This window comes from Eptatretus burgeri, chromosome 3, assembly GCF_056783735.1.
Source record: "Eptatretus burgeri isolate ZD-2024b chromosome 3, Ebu_testis_v1, whole genome shotgun sequence".
Classification (NCBI taxonomy): domain Eukaryota; kingdom Metazoa; phylum Chordata; class Myxini; order Myxiniformes; family Myxinidae; genus Eptatretus; species Eptatretus burgeri.
Genome location: NC_140963.1, coordinates 10658125 through 10679907, shown reverse-complemented (window position 1 = coordinate 10679907; position 21783 = coordinate 10658125). Strand labels below are relative to the sequence as shown.

Below are 21783 nucleotides of genomic sequence, written 5' to 3'. Positions count from 1 at the left end.
CACCCAGACAGACAATCTCCCATGACTTACATTCTCCCAGCCAGACAATCTCCCATGACCAACATTCACCCAGCCAGACAATCTCCCATGAGTTACATTCTCCCAACCAGACAATCTCCCATGACTTACATTCACCCAGCCAGACAATCTCCCATGACTTACATTCTCCCAGCCAGACAATCTCCCATGACTTACATTCACCCAGACAATCTCCCATGACTTACATTCTCCCATGACTTACATTCGCCCAACCAGACAATCTCCTATGACTTACATTCACCCAGCCAGACAATCTCCCATGACTTACATTCACCCAGACAGACAATCTCCCATGACTTACATTCTCCCAGCCAGACAATCTCCCATGACTTACATTCTCCCAGCCAGACAATCTCCCATGACTTACATTCACCCAGCCAGACAATCTCCCATGACTTACATTCTCCCATGACTTACAATCTCCCAACCAGACAATCTCCCATGACTTACATTCTCCCAGCCAGACAATCTCCCATGACTTACATTCTCCCATGAGTTACATTCTCCCAACCAGACAATCTCCCATGACTTACATTCTCCCAGCCAGACAATCTCCCATGACTTACATTCTCCCAGCCAGACAATCTCCCATGACTTACATTGTCCCAGCCAGACAATCTCCCATGACTTACATTCTCCCACCCAGACAATCTCCCATGACTTACATTCTCCCAGCCAGACAATCTCCCATGACTTGCATTCGCCCACCCAGACAATCTCCCATGACTTACATTCTCCCAAACAGACAATCTCCCATGACTTATATTCTCCCAGCCAGACAATCTCCCATGACTTACATTCTCCCAGCCAGACAATCTCCCATGACTTACATTTTCCCAGCCAGACAATCTCCCATGACTTACATTCGCCCAACCAGACAATCTCCCATGACTTACATTCTCCCAGCCAGACAATCTCCCATGACTTACATTCGCCCAGCCAGACAATCTCCCATGACTTACATTCGCCCAACCAGAAAATCTCCCATGACTTACATTCTCCCACCCAGACAATCTCCCATGACTTAGATTCTCCCAGCCAGACAATCTCCCATGATTTACATTCTCCCAGCCAGACAATCTCCAATGACTTACATTCTCTCAGCCAGACAATCTCCCATGACTTACATTCTCCCAGCCAGACAATCTCCAATGACTTACATTCTCTCAGCCAGACAATCTCCCATGACTTATATTCTCCCAGCCAGACAATCTCTCATGACTTACATTCTCCCAGCCAGACAATCTCCCATGACTTACATTCTCCCAGCCAGACAATCTCCCATGACTTACATTCTCCTAGCCAGACAATCTCCCATGACTTACATTCTCCCATGACTTACATTCTCCCAGCCAGACAATCTCCCATGACTTACATTTTCCCAGCCAGACAATCTCCCATGACTTACATTCTCCCAGCCAGACAATCTCCCATGACTTACATTCTCCCAGCCAGACAATCTCCCATGACTTACATTCTCCCATGACTTACATTCTCCCAGCCAGACAATCTCCCATGACTTACATTCTCCCAGCCAGACAATCTCCCATGACTTACATTCGCCCAGCCAGACAATCTCCCATGACTTACATTCTCCCAGCCAGACAATCTCCCATGACTTACATTCTCCCAGCCAGACAATCTCCCATGACTTACATTCTCCCAGCCAGACAATCTCCCATGACTTACATTTTCCCAGCCAGACAATCTCCCATGACTTACATTCGCCCAACCAGACAATCTCCCATGACTTACATTCTCCCAGCCAGACAATCTCCCATGACTTACATTCGCCCAGCCAGACAATCTCCCATGACTTACATTCGCCCAGCCAGAAAATCTCCCATGACTTACATTCTCCCACCCAGACAATCTCCCATGACTTAGATTCTCCCAGCCAGACAATCTCCCATGACTTACATTCTCCCAGCCAGACAATCTCCAATGACTTACATTCTCTCAGTCAGACAATCTCCCATGACTTACATTCTCCCAGCCAGACAATCTCCAATGACTTACATTCTCTCAGCCAGACAATCTCCCATGACTTACATTCACCCAGCCAGACAATCTCCCAGCCAGACAATCTCCCATGACTTACATTCTCCCAGCCAGACAATCTCCCATGACTTACGTTCTCCCAGCCAGACAATCTCCCATGACTTACATTCTCCCATGACTTACATTCTCCCATGACTTACATTCTCCCAGCCAGACAATCTCCCATGACTTACATTTTCCCAGCCAGACAATCTCCCATGACTTACATTCTCCCAGCCAGACAATCTCCCATGACTTACATTCTCCCAGCCAGACAATCTCCCATGACTTACATTCTCCCATGACTTAGATTCTCCCAGCCAGACAATCTCCCATGACTTACATTCTCCCAGCCAGACAATCTCCCATGACTTACATTCTCCCAGCCAGACAATCTCCCATGACTTACATTCTCCCAGCCAGACAATCTCCCATGACTTACATTCTCCCAGCCAGACAATCTCCCATGACTTACATTCTCCCATGACGTACATTCTCCCATAACTTGCATTCTCCCATGACTTACATTCTCCCAGTCAGACAATCTCCCATGACTTACATTCTCCTAGCCAGACAATCTCCCATGACTTACATTCTCCCATGACTTACATTCTCCCAGCCAGACAATCTCCCATGACTTACATTCTCCCAGCCAGACAATCTCCCATGACTTACATTCTCCCAGCCAGACAATCTCCCATGACTTACATTCTCCCATGACTTACATTCTCCCAGCCAGACAATCTCCCATGACTTACATTCTCCCAGCCAGACAATCTCCCATGACTTACATTCTCCCAGCCAGACAATCTCCCATGACTTACATTCTCCCAGCCAGACAATCTCCCATGACTTACATTCTCCCAGCCAGACAATCTCCCATGACTTACATTCTCCCAGCCAGACAATCTCCCATGACTTACATTTTCCCAGCCAGACAATCTCCCATGACTTACATTCGCCCAACCAGACAATCTCCCATGACTTACATTCTCCCAGCCAGACAATCTCCCATGACTTACATTCTCCCATGACTTACATTCTCCCAGCCAGACAATCTCCCATGACTTACATTCTCCCAGCCAGACAATCTCCCATGACTTACATTCTCCCAGCCAGACAATCTCCCATGACTTACATTGTCCCAGCCAGACAATCTCCCATGACTTACATTCTCCCACCCAGACAATCTCCCATGACTTACATTGTCCCAGCCAGACAATCTCCCATGACTTACATTCTCCCACCCAGACAATCTCCCATGACTTACATTCTCCCAGCCAGACAATCTCCCATGACTTACATTCTCCCAGCCAGACAATCTCCCATGACTTACATTCTCCCAGCCAGACAATCTCCCATGACTTACATTGTCCCAGCCAGACAATCTCCCATGACTTACATTCTCCCACCCAGACAATCTCCCATGACTTACATTCTCCCAGCCAGACAATCTCCCATGACTTACATTCTCCCAGCCAGACAATCTCCAATGACTTACATTCTCTCAGCCAGACAATCTCCCATGACTTACATTCTCCTAGCCAGACAATCTCCCATGACTTACATTCTCCCATGACTTAGATTCTCCCAGCCAGACAATCTCCCATGACTTAGATTCTCCCAGCCAGACAATCTCCCATGACTTACATTCTCCCAGCCAGACAATCTCCAATGACTTACATTCTCTCAGCCAGACAATCTCCCATGACTTACATTCTCCTAGCCAGACAATCTCCCATGACTTACATTCTCCCATGACTTACATTCTCCCAGCCAGACAATCTCCCATGACTTACATTTTCCCAGCCAGACAATCTCCCATGACTTACATTCTCCCAGCCAGACAATCTCCCATGACTTACATTCTCCCAGCCAGACAATCTCCCATGACTTACATTCTCCCATGACTTACATTCTCCCAGCCAGACAATCTCCCATGACTTACATTCACCCAGCCAGACAATCTCCCAGCCAGACAATCTCCCATGACTTACATTCTCCCAGCCAGACAATCTCCCATGACTTACGTTCTCCCAGCCAGACAATCTCCCATGACTTACATTCTCCCATGACTTACATTCTCCCATGACTTACATTCTCCCAGCCAGACAATCTCCCATGACTTACATTTTCCCAGCCAGACAATCTCCCATGACTTACATTCTCCCAGCCAGACAATCTCCCATGACTTACATTCTCCCAGCCAGACAATCTCCCATGACTTACATTCTCCCATGACTTAGATTCTCCCAGCCAGACAATCTCCCATGACTTACATTCTCCCAGCCAGACAATCTCCCATGACTTACATTCTCCCAGCCAGACAATCTCCCATGACTTACATTCTCCCAGCCAGACAATCTCCCATGACTTACATTCTCCCAGCCAGACAATCTCCCATGACTTACATTCTCCCATGACTTACATTCTCCCAGCCAGACAATCTCCCATGACTTACATTCTCCCAGCCAGACAATCTCCCATGACTTACATTCTCCCAGCCAGACAATCTCCCATGACTTACATTCTCCCAGCCAGACAATCTCCCATGACTTACATTCTCCCAGCCAGACAATCTCCCATGACTTACATTCTCCCAGCCAGACAATCTCCCATGACTTACATTCTCCCAGCCAGACAATCTCCCATGACTTACATTTTCCCAGCCAGACAATCTCCCATGACTTACATTCGCCCAACCAGACAATCTCCCATGACTTACATTCTCCCAGCCAGACAATCTCCCATGACTTACATTCGCCCAGCCAGACAATCTCCCATGACTTACATTCGCCCAACCAGAAAATCTCCCATGACTTACATTCTCCCACCCAGACAATCTCCCATGACTTAGATTCTCCCAGCCAGACAATCTCCCATGACTTACATTCTCCCAGCCAGACAATCTCCAATGACTTACATTCTCTCAGTCAGACAATCTCCCATGACTTACATTCTCCCAGCCAGACAATCTCCCATGACTTACATTCTCCCAGCCAGACAATCTCCCATGACTTACATTCTCCCAGCCAGACAATCTCCCATGACTTACATTCTCCCATGACTTACATTCTCCCATAACTTGCATTCTCCCATGACTTACATTCTCCCAGTCAGATTTCCTCCTCACCAAACATCCTCTGACTCATACCACTCTTTGCTTCCTATAATTAAGGCAGTTTCCAATCCAAGCAACTTCCTGACCTGACCAGCCACTCCACAAGCCCTCACCTTCGCTAACAACCTCGCATGGGGTACCTTATCAATTGCCTTCTGAAAGTCTAGATACACTACATCAACTGCACTTTCCTGCTCCCTCACCCACGCCGACTAATTTCCTGTCTGATTGGAGGACAAAAATGAGGACAAGACCTGATTGTAAATGAGAAAGTGACTTTCATATTGAAATACAACTTCGATGTGAACATGTCGGTTGATGTGAAGCTGTTTTGAGCTGGAAATGACTTATTACCAGGAAACGTACTGGCATCATCAACATCATCCCTGACTGTCTGGAAAATCCTATCTATTTACTGATGACATCACCATCTGTCGTGACATCACTCATCTTTCAGATAGGCAGCAGGCTGCAGATTCTTCCGTTTCTTCAGTCCTTGATAGAAAGACAAGCTGGAAAAATTATTGGAATTTGTATTTCAGTCCTGACAAAGCTCACGCTCTCACGACCTCACGACCTCTCTCCGAAAGGACCGTCTGGTCGACCCTCTTGTCTACTTTCTCAACAATCCTCTTGGGGAAGTTTCACTCATTCCAACTCCTGGGTCTCACTATCAGCCATGAACTTTATTGGGCAAACCACATTTCAAAGTTGGCCTCCAAAGCCACCTGCTGACTGGGAATCCTCCATCGTAAAAAGTCCTTTCCTTGGCACACCTGAACTCGTATCCACCTACAAGGCCTTCATCCGCAGCTTGATGGAGTACTGCTCTCCCCTCTGGGCTGGCTCCCCTGCCTCACACCTTGCGCAGCTTGACGCCGTGGAAAGCAAGATCTTCAAAATCATTGGAATCTCCCACGATGAAGTCGAGAACATGGTTCCATCACTGCGCCATCGCAGACAAGTCGGTGGTCTTTCTGTCTTCTTCCATGTCCTTTATGGTCTTGCACCCTCTGCTCTTTCTGTACTTTGCCCCCATCTTCCACTTCCTCGGTTTTTTCATGCACATACGGTCCACCATCAACCCCCTTCTGGTCAAACTACCTAAATCCAGGATCACTGATCACCTCCACTTATTCTTTCCTCTTTTTTTCCTGCCTGTGGAATCGACTTCCATTTTCTCTTCAATCTCATTCTTCCCTCCAGGTCTTCAGGACAGCCGTTCACCACCATCTCAGATCATCCCCAATCCAAAAACCATGATCTTTCCTACCCCCGTTAACCCAACCACAACCCTCCTTTGCCATTTCAAGTCTTTCTACCTTCTTTCTTCCCAACATCCTTTATTTATGCAAGTCTCACCCGATTTTGTCCCTGCTGCTGTTGTTTTCCCCTCTTTCTACCGTTCCTGTTATAACACTGTACACTCTACCGCACTGTACTGCATTGGGAAAAAACTTAATGGAAAGCTTCTGTGGACTACATAGAGCATAGTAGATCTAAAAGAAAAAAAAAAGATTCGACTGCGAATAGAAGGAAAACGATTGAAGAGGATTACAATGAAATCGTACGAGGGTTAAAGTGATCTAATAATAGGAAGAAAATATCGCCGTGTGATTAATTGTCAGTCACGTGACTTCCGGTGTGGGGGGAGAAAGGCTCGTTTCTCGTGACGAAGTCTAAAGGTCGCGAGCTCCAATGCTGCTGCAGGTGAGGTATGTTGGTTGTCTGGTAATTGTAGTTGTGCCAGTCAAGTCGTTCTCTTTCATTCTTCCCTTTGCAATGTGACGGTTTGTCGTTCGTCGCGCTTTCATTGAACTTCCTTGGCAAATCATCGACTCATATTCCCAAGTTATTACTTCACTTGTTATCGGGAGTGTCCCTGTGTTTAAAATCTGATTATTATATGATATCTCTCTATCGTTGTGAATGTTCCAGCTCCGTGAATATGTGGACGATGGACCTGAACACGAGGCGCACCGGACTCACCTCGTTTGAAGGTGTCGATTGTTTGTGAAAGTCTCGTCACACTTCATGTCGTCTTCAGTTGGGATTTGTTTCCATTTCATTGAATTGATTTTCTTTGTTCGGTGAAATGTCCGTTGTGGGAACGTCTCCTGGTTCGGCGGACACGATGAGGGAGACAATCAGGCACAGCAGTTACTACCCAGGGAAGGGCAGGTAATCGGACACCTTTGTGATTCATAATAACGATTCGTTTGTTGAGATGTTTGATTATTTTTTTACGGTTGTGATTTGTTCTCGTTTCGTGTCCTTCAAAGATGGACCGAGTGGTTGTAGAAATTACTTTATTCAGCATTTTTTATATATATATATATATATATATATATATATATATATATATATATATATATATATATATATATATATATATGCTCACTCACTCACTCACTCTGACCAACCACTCCACCCGCAATCAATCACTCACTCACTCACTCCGACCAACCACTCCACCCGCACTCACTCACTCACTCCGACCAACCACTCCACCCGCACTCACTCACTCACTCCGACAGCTCCACCCTCGCTCACTCCGACAGCTCCACCCTCGCTCACTCCGACAGCTCCACCCCGCTCACTCCGACAGCTCCACCCCCGCTCACTCCGACAGCTCCACCCCCCCTCCCTCCGACCGCTCCACCCCGCTCACTCCGACAGCTCCACCCCGCTCACTCCGACAGCTCCACCCCGCTCACTCCGACAGCTCCACCCCGCTCACTCCGACAGCTCCACCCCGCTCACCCGACAGCTCCACCCTCGCTCACTCCGACAGCTCCACCCTCGCTCACTCCGACAGCTCCACCCTCGCTCACTCGACAGCTCCACCCTCGCTCACTCCGACAGCTCCACCCTCGCTCACTCCGACAGCTCCACCCTCGCTCACTCCGACAGCTCCACCCTCGCTCACTCCGACAGCTCCACCCTCGCTCACTCCGACAGCTCCACCCTCGCTCACTCCGACCGCTCCACCCACGCTCACTCCGACAGCTCCACCCTCGCTCACTCCGACAGCTCCACCCTCGCTCACTCCGACAGCTCCACCCTCGCTCACTCCGACAGCTCCACCCTCGCTCACTCCGACAGCTCCACCCTCGCTCACTCCGACAGCTCCACCCTCGCTCACTCCGACAGCTCCACCCTCGCTCACTCCGACAGCTCCACCCTCGCTCACTCCGACAGCTCCACCCTCGCTCACTCCGACAGCTCCACCCTCGCTCACTCCGACACCTCCCCCCTCGCTCACTCCGACAGCTCCACCCTCGCTCACTCCGACAGCTCCACCCTCGCTCACTCCGACAGCTCCACCCTCGCTCACTCCGACAGCTCCACCCTCGCTCACTCCGACAGCTCCACCCTCGCTCACTCCGACAGCTCCACCCTCGCTCACTCCGACAGCTCCACCCTCGCTCACTCCGACAGCTCCACCCTCGCTCACTCCGACAGCTCCACCCTCGCTCACTCCGACAGCTCCACCCTCGCTCACCCGACAGCTCCACCCTCGCTCACTCCGACAGCTCCACCCTCGCTCACTCCGACAGCTCCACCCTCGCTCACTCCGACAGCTCCACCCTCGCTCACTCCGACAGCTCCACCCTCGCTCACTCCGACAGCTCCACCCTCGCTCACTCCGACAGCTCCACCCTCGCTCACTCCGACAGCTCCACCCTCGCTCACCGCGACAGCTCCACCCTCGCTCACTCCGACAGCTCCACCCTCGCTCACTCCGACAGCTCCCCCCTCGCTCACTCCGACAGCTCCACCCCCGCCCACTCCCACAGCTCCACCCTCGCTCACTCCGACAGCTCCACCCTCGCTCACTCCGACAGCTCCACCCTCGCTCACTCCGACAGCTCCACCCTCGCTCACTCCGACAGCTCCACCCTCGCTCACTCCGACAGCTCCACCCTCGCTCACTCCGACAGCTCCACCCTCGCTCACTCCGACAGCTCCACCCTCGCTCACTCCGACAGCTCCACCCCTCGCTCACTCCGACAGCTCCACCCTCGCTCACTCCGACAGCTCCATCCTCTCTCACTCCGACAGCTCCACCCTCCCACACTCCGACAGCTCCACCCTCCCACACTCCGACAGCTCCACCCTCGCTCACTCCGACAGCTCCACCCTCGCTCACTCCGACAGCTCCACCCTCGCTCACTCCGACAGCTCCACCTCGCTCACTCCGACAGCTCCACCCTCGCTCACTCCGACAGCTCCACCCTCGCTCACTCCGACAGCTCCACCCTCGCTCACTCCGACAGCTCCACCCTCGCTCACTCCGACAGCTCCACCCTCGCTCACTCCGACAGCTCCACCCTCGCTCACTCCGACAGCTCCACCCTCGCTCACTCCCGACAGCTCCCCCCTCGCTCCCTCCGACAGCTCCACCCTCCCTCACTCCGACACCTCCACCCTCGCTCACTCCGACAGCTCCACCCTCGCTCACTCCGACAGCTCCACCCTCGCTCACTCCCGACAGCTCCACCCTCGCTCACTCCGACAGCTCCACCCTCGCTCACTCCGACAGCTCCACCCTCGCTCACTCCGACAGCTCCACCCTCGCTCACTCCGACAGCTCCACCTCGCTCACTCCGACAGCTCCACCTCGCTCACTCCGACAGCTCCACCCTCGCTCACTCCGACAGCTCCCACCCTCGCTCACTCCGACAGCTCCACCCTCGCTCACTCCGACAGCTCCACCCTCGCTCACTCCGACAGCTCCACCCTCGCTCACTCCGACAGCTCCACCCTCGCTCACTCCGACAGCTCCACCCTCGCTCACTCCGACAGCTCCACCCTCGCTCACTCCGACAGCTCCACCCTCGCTCACTCCGACAGCTCCACCCTCGCTCACTCCGACAGCTCCACCCTCGCTCACTCCGACAGCTCCACCCTCGCTCACTCCGACAGCTCCACCCTCGCTCACTCCGACAGCTCCACCCTCGCTCACTCCGACAGCTCCACCCTCGCTCACTCCGACAGCTCCACCTCGCTCACTCCGACAGCTCCACCCTCGCTCACTCCGACAGCTCCACCCTCGCTCACTCCGACAGCTCCACCCTCGCTCACTCCGACAGCTCCACCCTCGCTCACTCCGACAGCTCCACCCTCGCTCACTCCGACAGCTCCACCCTCGCTCACTCCGACAGCTCCACCCTCGCTCACTCCGACAGCTCCACCCTCGCTCACTCCGACAGCTCCACCCTCGCTCACTCCGACAGCTCCACCCTCGCTCACTCCGACAGCTCCACCCTCGCTCACTCCGACAGCTCCACCCTCGCTCACTCCGACAGCTCCACCCTCGCTCACTCCGACAGCTCCACCCTCGCTCACTCCGACAGCTCCACCCTCGCTCACTCCGACAGCTCCACCCTCGCTCACTCCGACAGCTCCACCCTCGCTCACTCCGACAGCTCCACCCTCGCTCACTCCGACAGCTCCACCCTCGCTCACCCGACAGCTCCACCCTCGCTCACTCCGACAGCTCCACCCTCGCTCACTCCGACAGCTCCACCCTCGCTCACTCCGACAGCTCCACCCTCGCTCACTCCGACAGCTCCACCCTCGCTCACTCCGACAGCTCCACCCTCGCTCACTCCGACAGCTCCACCCTCGCTCACTCCGACAGCTCCACCCTCGCTCACTCCGACAGCTCCACCCTCGCTCACTCCGACAGCTCCACCCTCGCTCACTCCGACAGCTCCACCCTCGCTCACTCCGACAGCTCCACCCTCGCTCACTCCGACAGCTCCACCCTCGCTCACTCCGACAGCTCCACCCTCGCTCACTCCGACAGCTCCACCCTCGCTCACTCCGACAGCTCCACCCTCGCTCACTCCGACAGCTCCACCCTCGCTCACTCCGACAGCTCCACCCTCGCTCACTCCGACAGCTCCCCCCTCGCTCACTCCGACAGCTCCACCCTCGCTCACTCCGACAGCTCCACCCTCGCTCACTCCGACAGCTCCACCCTCGCTCACTCCGACAGCTCCACCCTCGCTCACTCCGACAGCTCCACCCTCGCTCACTCCGACAGCTCCACCCTCGCTCACTCCGACAGCTCCACCCTCGCTCACTCCGACAGCTCCACCTCGCTCACTCCGACAGCTCCACCCTCGCTCACTCCGACAGCTCCACCCTCGCTCACTCCGACAGCTCCACCCTCGCTCACTCCGACAGCTCCACCCTCGCTCACTCCGACAGCTCCACCCTCGCTCACTCCGACAGCTCCACCCTCGCTCACTCCGACAGCTCCACCCTCGCTCACTCCGACAGCTCCACCCTCGCTCACTCCGACAGCTCCACCCTCGCTCACTCCGACAGCTCCACCCTCGCTCACTCCGACAGCTCCACCCCTCGCTCACTCCGACAGCTCCACCCTCGCTCACTCCGACAGCTCCACCCTCGCTCACTCCGACAGCTCCACCCTCGCTCACTCCGACAGCTCCACCCCTCGCTCACTCCGACAGCTCCACCCTCGCTCACTCCGACAGCTCCACCCTCGCTCACTCCGACAGCTCCACCCTCGCTCACTCCGACAGCTCCACCCTCGCTCACTCCCGACAGCTCCCACCCTCGCTCACTCCGACAGCTCCCACCCTCGCTCACTCCGACAGCTCCACCTCGCTCACTCCGACAGCTCCACCCTCGCTCACTCCGACAGCTCCACCCTCGCTCACTCCGACAGCTCCACCCTCGCTCACTCCGACAGCTCCACCTCGCTCACTCCGACAGCTCCACCCTCGCTCACTCCGACAGCTCCACCCTCGCTCACTCCGACAGCTCCACCCTCGCTCACTCCGACAGCTCCACCCTCGCTCACTCCGACAGCTCCACCCTCGCTCACTCCGACAGCTCCACCCTCGCTCACTCCGACAGCTCCACCCTCGCTCACTCCGACAGCTCCACCCTCGCTCACTCCGACAGCTCCACCCTCGCTCACTCCGACAGCTCCACCCTCGCTCACTCCGACAGCTCCACCCTCGCTCACTCCGACAGCTCCACCCTCGCTCACTCCGACAGCCCCACCCTCGCTCACTCCCACACCCCCTCCCTCGCTCACTCCGACAGCTCCACCCTCCCTCACTCCGACAGCTCCACCCTCGCTCACTCCGACAGCTCCACCCTCGCTCACTCCGACAGCTCCACCCTCGCTCACTCCGACAGCTCCACCCTCGCTCACTCCGACAGCTCCACCCTCGCTCACTCCGACAGCTCACCCTCGCTCACTCCGACAGCTCCACCCTCGCTCACTCCGACAGCTCCACCCTCGCTCACTCCGACAGCTCCACCCTCGCTCACTCCGACAGCTCCACCCTCGCTCACTCCGACAGCTCCACCCTCGCTCACTCCGACAGCTCCACCCTCGCTCACTCCGACAGCTCCTCCCTCGCTCACTCCGACAGCTCCTCCCTCGCTCACTCCGACAGCTCCTCCCTCGCTCACTCCGACAGCTCCTCCCTCGCTCACTCCGACAGCTCCTCCCTCGCTCACTCCGACAGCTCCACCCCGCTCACTCCGACAGCTCCACCCCCGCTCACTCCGACAGCTCCACCCCGCTCACTCCGACAGCTCCACCCCGCTCACTCCGACAGCTCCACCCCGCTCACTCCGACAGCTCCACCCCGCTCACTCCGACAGCTCCACCCCGCTCACTCCGACAGCTCCACCCCGCTCACTCCGACAGCTCCACCCCCGCTCACTCCGACAGCTCCACCCCCGCTCACTCCGACAGCTCCACCCCCGCTCACTCCGACAGCTCCACCCCCGCTCACTCCGACAGCTCCACCCCGCTCACTCCGACAGCTCCACCCCCGCTCACTCCGACAGCTCCACCCCGCTCACTCCGACAGCTCCACCCCCGCTCACTCCGACAGCTCCACCCCGCTCACTCCGACAGCTCCACCCCCGCTCACTCCGACAGCTCCACCCCCGCTCACTCCGACAGCTCCACCCCGCTCACTCCGACAGCTCCACCCCCGCTCACTCCGACAGCTCCACCCCCGCTCACTCCGACAGCTCCACCCCGCTCACTCCGACAGCTCCACCCCCGCTCACTCCGACAGCTCCACCCCGCTCACTCCGACAGCTCCACCCCCGCTCACTCCGACAGCTCCACCCCGCTCACTCCGACAGCTCCACCCCGCTCACTCCGACAGCTCCACCCCCGCTCACTCCGACAGCTCCACCCCCGCTCACTCCGACAGCTCCACCCCGCTCACTCTGTCACCCTCCGACAGCTCCACCCCCGCTCACTCTGTCACCCTCCGACAGCTCCACCCCCGCTCACTCTGTCACCCTCCGACAGCTCCACCCCCGCTCACTCCGACAGCTCCACCCCCGCTCACTCCGACAGCTCCACCCCCGCTCACTCCGACAGCTCCACCCCCGCTCACTCCGACAGCTCCACCCCCGCTCACTCCGACAGCTCCACCCCGCTCACTCTGTCACCCTCCGACAGCTCCACCCCCGCTCACTCCGACAGCTCCACCCCCGCCCACTCTGTCACCCTCCGACAGCTCCACCCCGCTCACTCCGACAGCTCCACCCCCGCTCACTCCGACAGCTCCACCCCCGCTCACTCTGTCACCCTCCGACAGCTCCACCCCGCTCACTCCGACAGCTCCACCCCGCTCACTCTGTCACCCTCCGACAGCTCCACCCCGCTCACTCTGTCACCCTCCGACAGCTCCACCCCCGCTCACTCTGTCACCCTCCGACAGCTCCACCCCCGCTCACTCCGACAGCTCCACCCCCGCTCACTCTGTCACCCTCCGACAGCTCCACCCCCGCTCACTCTGTCACCCTCCGACAGCTCCACCCCCGCTCACTCCGACAGCTCCACCCCGCTCACTCCGACAGCTCCACCCCCGCTCACTCCGACAGCTCCACCCCGCTCACTCTGTCACCCTCCGACAGCTCCACCCCCGCTCACTCTGTCACCCTCCGACAGCTCCACCCCCGCTCACTCTGTCACCCTCCGACAGCTCCACCCCCGCTCACTCTGTCACCCTCCGACAGCTCCACCCCCGCTCACTCTGTCACCCTCCGACAGCTCCACCCCCGCTCACTCTGTCACCCTCCGACAGCTCCACCCCGCTCCCTCTCTCACCCTCCGACACCTCCACCCCCGCTCACTCTACCACCCCCCGACAGCTCCACCCCCGCTCACTCTATCACCCTCCGACAGCTCCACCCCCGCTCACTCTATCACCCTCCGACAGCTCCACCCCCGCTCACTCTATCACCCTCCGACACCTCCACCCCCGCTCACTCTATCACCCTCCGACAGCTCCACCCCCGCTCACTCTATCACCCTCCGACAGCTCCACCCCCGCTCCACTCTATCACCCTCCACCAACTCCACCCCCGCTCCACTCTATCACCCTCCGACAGCTCCACCCCCGCTCCACCCTATTACCCCCCACCAACTCCACCCCCCCTCCACTCTACCACCCTCCACCAACTCCACCCCCGCTCCACTCTATCACCCTCCACCAACTCCACCCCACTCCACTCTATCACCCTCCACCAACTCCACCCCACTCCACTCACCCTCCACCAACTCCACCCCACCCCACTCACCCTCCACCAACTCCACTCCACCCCCTCATCCTCCACCAACTCCACTCCACCCCCTCATCCTCCACCAACTCCACTCCACCCCCTCATCCTCCACCAACTCCACTCCACCTCCCCTCACCCTCCGCCAACTCCACCTGTTCATTGTCATCCTCCATTTTTCCCTTTTGTATATTTAATATTGCTTGTTTATCTCTGTCTTGTATTTAAATCTCGTGTAATTGGTGACACAGTTTTCCCGTTTTTCCTTCCGTACATCTCCCTCCCGTTCCTCTTTTCCACGTGTTCCTTTATACCAGCGAGTGGGAACAACTGACTGGCTATCTACAGAAATACACAAACCTGGTCACAGGATGGCAGTTCCGGTACGTTTAAGCTTTATGAAGCTTCTCATTATTTGGATATGTCCTTGCTTCGTTTGGTTTGCAGTTCTGCATATGTAGCGTTTGTTTAACATTGTTTATTTCCTTAAATTCGGATCACTGCTATGTCGCATTGTACATCAAATTGGACTTTTGAACCTGCAGCAAGTCCACACCTCCTTTCAAATTTTTTTTTACCTTTTGGTGCCTTGTAGCTTGGAATTAAATTGCATTAAACCAGACTTTTTCCACCTTTATTTCCACATCGTAATCAACAACTCCCAAGTGGAAAAACCAATTCCCCAAGTTTCAAAAAAATTAATTAAAAATGCAAATCTAGAATATCTTGGTTAGATAAGTGTCCACCCACCTGAGTTAATATTTGGTGGAAACACATTTGACAGCAATTACAGCTGTGACTATGTTGCGATAGGTCTATACAAACTTTGCATACCTTGATTGGGCAACATTTACCCATTCTTCTGTGCAAAACTGTTCAAGCTCAGCCAAGTTGCGTGGGGAGCATTGATGGACAGCAATCTTAGTCGTGCCACAGATTTTCCATTGGCTTTCGGTCGGGGCTCCAACTGGACTGGACTACTCAAGAACACTTATCTTTTTGTTCCTAACCCACTGCAGTGTAGCTTTAACTGTGTGCTTCGGGTCGTTGTCATGCTGAAAGGTGAACTTCCGTCTCAATATCAGCTTTCCTGTAAAGGACAGCAGGTTTTTCCTCTTCGGATTTTCCTGTATTTTGCTCCGTCAATTTTCCCTTCTATCCTGACAAGTGTCGCAGTCCTTGCTGATGAGAAACATGCCCATAACATGATGCTGCCACCACCAAGCTTCACAATAGCGATGGTCTTCGATGGGTAATGTGCGGTGTTGGGTTTGTGCCAAACTTAACAGATCAGCTCAGGTATGGGAGCATGTGCCGGAGCAGCGCGTCGCTGTGTCCACTTTCCGGTACTCCAGGGGTCCGCCTGGCCAGTGTACTCGCGGTATGTGCTTACACATTGTGAAAGCATACAAACGGTGCTTCCCCATTGTCTCGGGTCGCTCACCTGCATTTGATTCTTCTTTCCTTTTTTTTTTTTTCATTTATTTATATTTTCATTTACGGATGCTTTCCGACGGTTGTGTGATTTTTTTTTTATCTCCACCACTGAAGGTCAAGGAGTTTATGTTTTCACCCCTTTCTGTCTGTTTGTTTGTTAATTGCCGGAATCCTACGGATTTCAGCAATTATGTTGGTCGGTTGTGTCTGTCTCTGTGTCTGCCTGTCTGCGTGTCTGTTTGTGTTTTTGTTTACCCTGTAGCAGCCACACCGTTTCAGCAATCATGACCAAACTGGGTACAGACGTTTGCCATGGTCCAACTTATACACTTGTCGTTTTTGGTGAATCTAAGTCAAAGATCAAGGTCACCGAAAAACCGAAATTCTTATTTTCGCAATAACGTCCGCAAAAATGGTCGTATCGACTTCAAACCAAATCCAAAATGTGCATCTTCCAATTCTGTCTCATTGGGGTGTCACACCAACACCCTTCTTAGCGGTCGAGGGTCGAATATCAGGGGGGTCGGGTCAAAAATTTCAAATTGCGATAAAAACGCCATTTCAAGTCCGATTGACTTCCAAGTTATGATCATGACCAAACTAAGTGCTATAACTCATTAAACAGTAGCACTATCGACTTATAAGAACCAAATAGATTTCCAGGTTTTTGTTTTTTCAGAGATCATGGAGATATGACAAGGTTATTCCGGCAATTCCTTGCTCAACGAGCAATTTCATTTGTTTGTTTGTGTGCAGGATATCTCAAAAAGTTGTGGACGGATTCAGACGAAACTTGGTGGACACGGGTGTGTGACAAGGAAGAACTGATTCAATTTTGGTGAAGATCCGGATCTGGATCTGATAATTTTTTTAGTGATTCTTCACCATTGAGAGATCGGGCTAAAGCGATTTTATATAGCACGATGTTTCAAAAAGTTGTGGACGGATTGGGATGAAACTTTGTGGATAGGTTGTGTGTGTGTTTATTTGATAAGGTGATTCTTCACCATTGAGAGATCGTACCAAAAACGATATTGTGCTGGATAGCATGATATTTCAAAAATGTAATGGGCCCGATATGTTTTCGTGGATCAGGCATTGTGTGGCGGAGGTATGTGCTCTACCGAGTACCCTTCTAGTTTTCCTTGTGTATCAGCCTCGATGTCCATCGGCTCACAAAATTACAGCTTTCTCAATCACCCAGAAGGTAGCGATCTTTAATACGAGTGAGTGAGTGAGTGAGTGAGTGAGTGAGTGAGTCGGTGGTTGGAAAGAGTTTTTATTTTTTGATACACATATCATCACAAAAATAATAATTTTTTTTCAATATTCTATTTTATTTTATGTACTTGAAAGGTAACTGCGATATGAAGTTGACTTTCACATAAATTTGATTTATTATGTACCAATACAGGGTTTTCTAAAGAGGCCAGGACAACTTTGTTTGTTATTATATTTCGAACCACAAATGATACAACGATCCCCTTTTGGTTTATAATGATACAGAAACTCTATAAAGTTTTGTTCACACCATTAATACACCTCAATTTGAGCTCCATTTGTCACGCGCAGAGCATCAAGGTGATGCACGAGTTCTTGCCATGTTCGGCTCGGTATGTTTGCATCCACCAGTGCGCATGCAGCTGTGATCAGAGAACGAACATCCTGCAGGTTGTAGACATGTTTGACAAACACCCACACAAAAATGAAAAACTGGAAAGAAAAAAAAAAAATCAAAGGGGGGTTATGTCGGGTGATCGTGGAGGCCAGGCGGTTGGTCCATCTTGGCCAATCCAGAGAACTGAATTTTTTTCATTCAGGACGGCTCAAACAACGAAGGCCCAATGAAGGGGAGCGCCATCATGTTGAAAAATTATATCGGGTTGCAGGTCTTCAATCTGTTGGAAAGTCGAATCCTTCCAACATGCTCGTATAATATAAATTGTTGAGGTAACTGTATCTTCCACAAAGAAAAACCCAAAACAGTTTAGCCGAACATTGCAAGAACTCGTGTACCACCTTGATGTTCTGCGTGCAACAAATGGAGCTGACATTGAGGTGTATTGATGGTGTGAACAAAACTTTTATGAGTTTCTGTTTCATATAAACCAAATTGGATCGTCGTATCATCTGTGGTTCTCAATATATTGACAACGAAAGTTGTCAAGGTCTTTTTGGAATACCCTGTACTGCACACTTCTAATTTCCCAAAAATGTTTAATGGGGGATAGCCCACAAAAGTGAAAATAACCCAAACTTTTGCACAGTACTGTTTGTCCAGGGAGATGGTCCCACCTTTTTTTTTTTGAGATATAGGGCCTCCAACAATTGCCGAGAGAGGAGGAGCAGCCTGTCCAGAGTTGCGTGACTGCGAGGGAATCCCAACTGAAAGTCGTATGTCAGGCCGTTTTGACATTGGGAAAGGCTTGACATCGGCATATGTGATGTTTTTGTTCACTTGACATAAAATTGGAGGTAAGCTTTGTGGTCTGTGGTTGAGAGCATCCTGTGGATGGAAGTATTGTCCTGACTTCCAGGCAGACATTACATTAGATGTCCAAAGAATATGAACAGGCTATAAGGAGCAGACAGAGGAGAAGCAGCGTCATCAGAGCAGGATTTGAGAATATCAGCAATGATGTCATCTGGGCCCCATCACCAATGCAGAGTTGAGGTTTGGTAGAACTTTTTCGACCTCAGATGAGAAGGACACAGTTTAGTAGATTATGTTAGATTGGGACAGAGCATAATGGGTTATCGACATGAGATTTGGAGGCAAACACTGAGCTGTGACATTTGTTTGATCCGAGGCAGGGTCTGCACATATGTCATTTGAGGTCGAGGGAGCGGATCGAGGCAGAGCATACACCAGAGACAGACTCTACAAGGTGCCACCATGACTGAGGAAGGGAGACATGTTTGAGAATTTGGTCTTGAGATTTTAAGATGGTGTTTTCTGGCTTCTTTCAGGATGGACACACATCTGTGACAAGCCTTGCAGAGTGACCTAATGTTACCCTGAATCAAGTTTTCTTTCCGTTTTTAAAAATGCAAACTACTTGTCTGCAGCCGTCTCTCCCCAGAATTTGGTGTACCAGGGCCCAGAGGATGGATAGGATATCCGCAGGCGGAATGGGATGAATCAAGGCATCGGAGAAAGTCGGCTTTGATAAAAAATATTTTGACACGGGATAACTACCAGACGCTGCAGAGATGACGAAGCAATTATTTTGTGAGAGGGCAGATTGTAGTTCCTACCATTTGGTTTACGTGAACAGCAATATTCCCCGGTGTTGATGTTACTACCTCATAATAGCCAGAAGGATGTGTGCTATCACACGGTCATGTGCAGAGTACAAACAGGAGGAATTGGACGGAGGTCGTTACTACCAGGTCCTGTGGAGGTGATGCACCGGTTGCAAAAATCCGAGTTGGGTGGTTTACATGTTGCAGAAGGCTTTGGCTGCAATTGAATGGCTGGTTGTTGCAGAACTGGTATCCAGCCAGATGGTGTGATGGCAGTTGAAATCTCTTGCACATGAGGAGCAGAAAGTTGGGATGGCTACTGTAGTTACGAGTTTATCCATGTTGGAGGAAATGGATGATTCTTCTTCAGGTGGATGACACACCACAGAGACAATCATTCGGTGGTTGTGGAAAGTACACGCAGCCAAGGGAAGTAGAGTGGTCGATGCTCCCTTTGTCCATTTGACTTTTAATCCCTCTGCCACTCAGAGAGATTTTCTGCAGGGCAAGCGCAAGACTTTGAGTGACAGTTTGAACCTTCTTCATAAATTCAACAACCCTCCCCCACCACACCCCCTGGGGGTCCTTGAGGGCACCCGGCGAAGCCTGCCGAGGTTGATTGAGATTAGCCAAAAGCTGGAGGAGTTCTCAAACAAAGGAACAGGCCTTTCCCACTACAACATAGAGATATGCAAATTGAAATCTTCGCTTCCTTATTTATCCATACTTTCTTCTTTTTTGCCTTTTTTTTTCTTCTTCTTTTTTTCTTCTCTGAACTCTCAGTTTATTAATTGTACCATAAAAGTATTTGAATGCTCCCTCATGGGATAATGAATGTCCACGGTGTGGTGTATCACTGACTTGGAGAACATTTCCCAGAGTGAAAAGAAAAGCTGCTTGGGTAGTTGTTGTTATTATTTTTTTTTTCAGCTGTTGAATTGATTCTTTTGCTCATTTTGCTCTGATCGTTTTATTGCTGTGAGACGAAAATGTTATACTTTGGGTAAGATACTATTTTGGACTCTGCGATCACATGGAATTGTTGAGCATTGATTATATTCGAGAAGATGTTTGTTACCTCCGCCACCGAAGGTGGAAGGAGGTTATGTTTTCACCCCTTTCTGTCTGTCTGTTTGTTTGTTTGTTTGTTTATTTGTTTGTATGCAGGATATCTCATAAAGTTGTGGACGGGTCCGGATTAAATTTTGTGGACAGGTTGGGTGTGTGACAAGGACGAACTGATTAGATTTAGGTGAAGAACCGGATCTGGATCCGACTACTATAAAATTGAGAGATAGGGCCAAAAATGATTTATAGCACGATATCTCAAAAGGTTGTGGACGGATTTGGATGAAACTTGGTGGACACGTTGGGTGTGTGACAAGGAAGAACTGATTCGATTTTGGTGAAGATCTGAATCCGGATCCGGATTTGAGATTTGTTTAATTTTTTTAAGCAATTCTTCACCATTGAGAGATGGGGCTCAAAACTATCTATTTATTGGGCCTGATATGATCTTTTGGATCAGGCATTGTGCGGCGGAGGTACACGCTCTACCAAGTGCCCTTCTAGTTGACATTGTTATGCGTGTCACCCCTGTGTGTTGAGCAATTGGTTCACTCTCCATCTCTGTCTCTCTGTTTGTCTACAAATTTCAGGTTTATGATCGAGGAGCAACTTGATTTCAATTGAATGTTATATTTTGAACACGACTCGGAACGTGAATCGCAAAACAAACCTGTCGTTAGTTAGCAGTTCTTTGCCTCTGAATTTGTCCCATTGTGCGTGTGCAGAGAGGAGTAAGATAATTTCTTTGCAGTGTCCGTCTGTCTGGCAGTCAAACAAAATTGAAAATCGTTCCAAACGGGAAATTTACTCGTATTTAGCTCGCCTGTTCGAAGAACAGAGAGCTATAGCGATACCCCCGGCGTGAGCGTCAGCGTGAGCGTGAAAATGTTAAAGTTTTTGGTGCAAGTTATTTTTTCCTTTCTAATGTTTTTATCTACCACACTTTTTTTTTATACGCCGGATATATATATATATATATATATATATATATATATATATATATATATATATATATATATATATATATATATATATATATATATATATATATATATCGGGGCGTATTGTGTGTCGTCTGTCCGTTCCTATCCGCACTCTAACTCCCAAAGTTTTCAACTTTCACATTTCATATTTGGTACATAGGTACAGACTGTGGAGACAGTGTGTCGTGACATACGTTCGTCATCTCAAGTGGTTGCCATGGCAACCAGGATGCTGTTTTCCATGTAGTAGCACAATTCTGTATATAC

At 51.8% G+C, this 21783-nt stretch overlaps 2 protein-coding genes across 6 annotated transcripts in view; one reads left to right on the top strand and one right to left on the bottom strand.

The window, feature by feature from the left end:
* LOC147029387 (glycerol-3-phosphate dehydrogenase [NAD(+)], cytoplasmic-like) overlaps window positions 1-7334 on the bottom strand; it is a 54288-nt gene extending 46954 nt beyond the window's left edge. Inside the window, exon 1 of the mRNA XM_085872415.1 lies at window positions 7190-7334. Coding sequence (XP_085728541.1) covers window positions 7190-7269 — 80 coding nt within the window. The 5' untranslated portion in view covers window positions 7270-7334. The remainder of the gene's footprint in view (window positions 1-7189) is intronic.
* The window catches only part of OSBPL11 (oxysterol binding protein like 11), a 151797-nt gene continuing 137152 nt past the window's right edge, over window positions 7139-21783 (top strand). For all 5 annotated transcript variants that reach the window (XR_015055884.1, XR_015055883.1, XM_085872412.1 and 2 more), the window contains exons 1-2: window positions 7139-7381; window positions 15100-15165. Coding sequence is in view for 3 of the 5 variants with exons in the window: in XM_085872412.1 (XP_085728538.1) it covers window positions 7296-7381; window positions 15100-15165 (152 nt within the window). In the remaining 2 variants the exon portion in view is untranslated. The remainder of the gene's footprint in view (window positions 7382-15099; window positions 15166-21783) is intronic.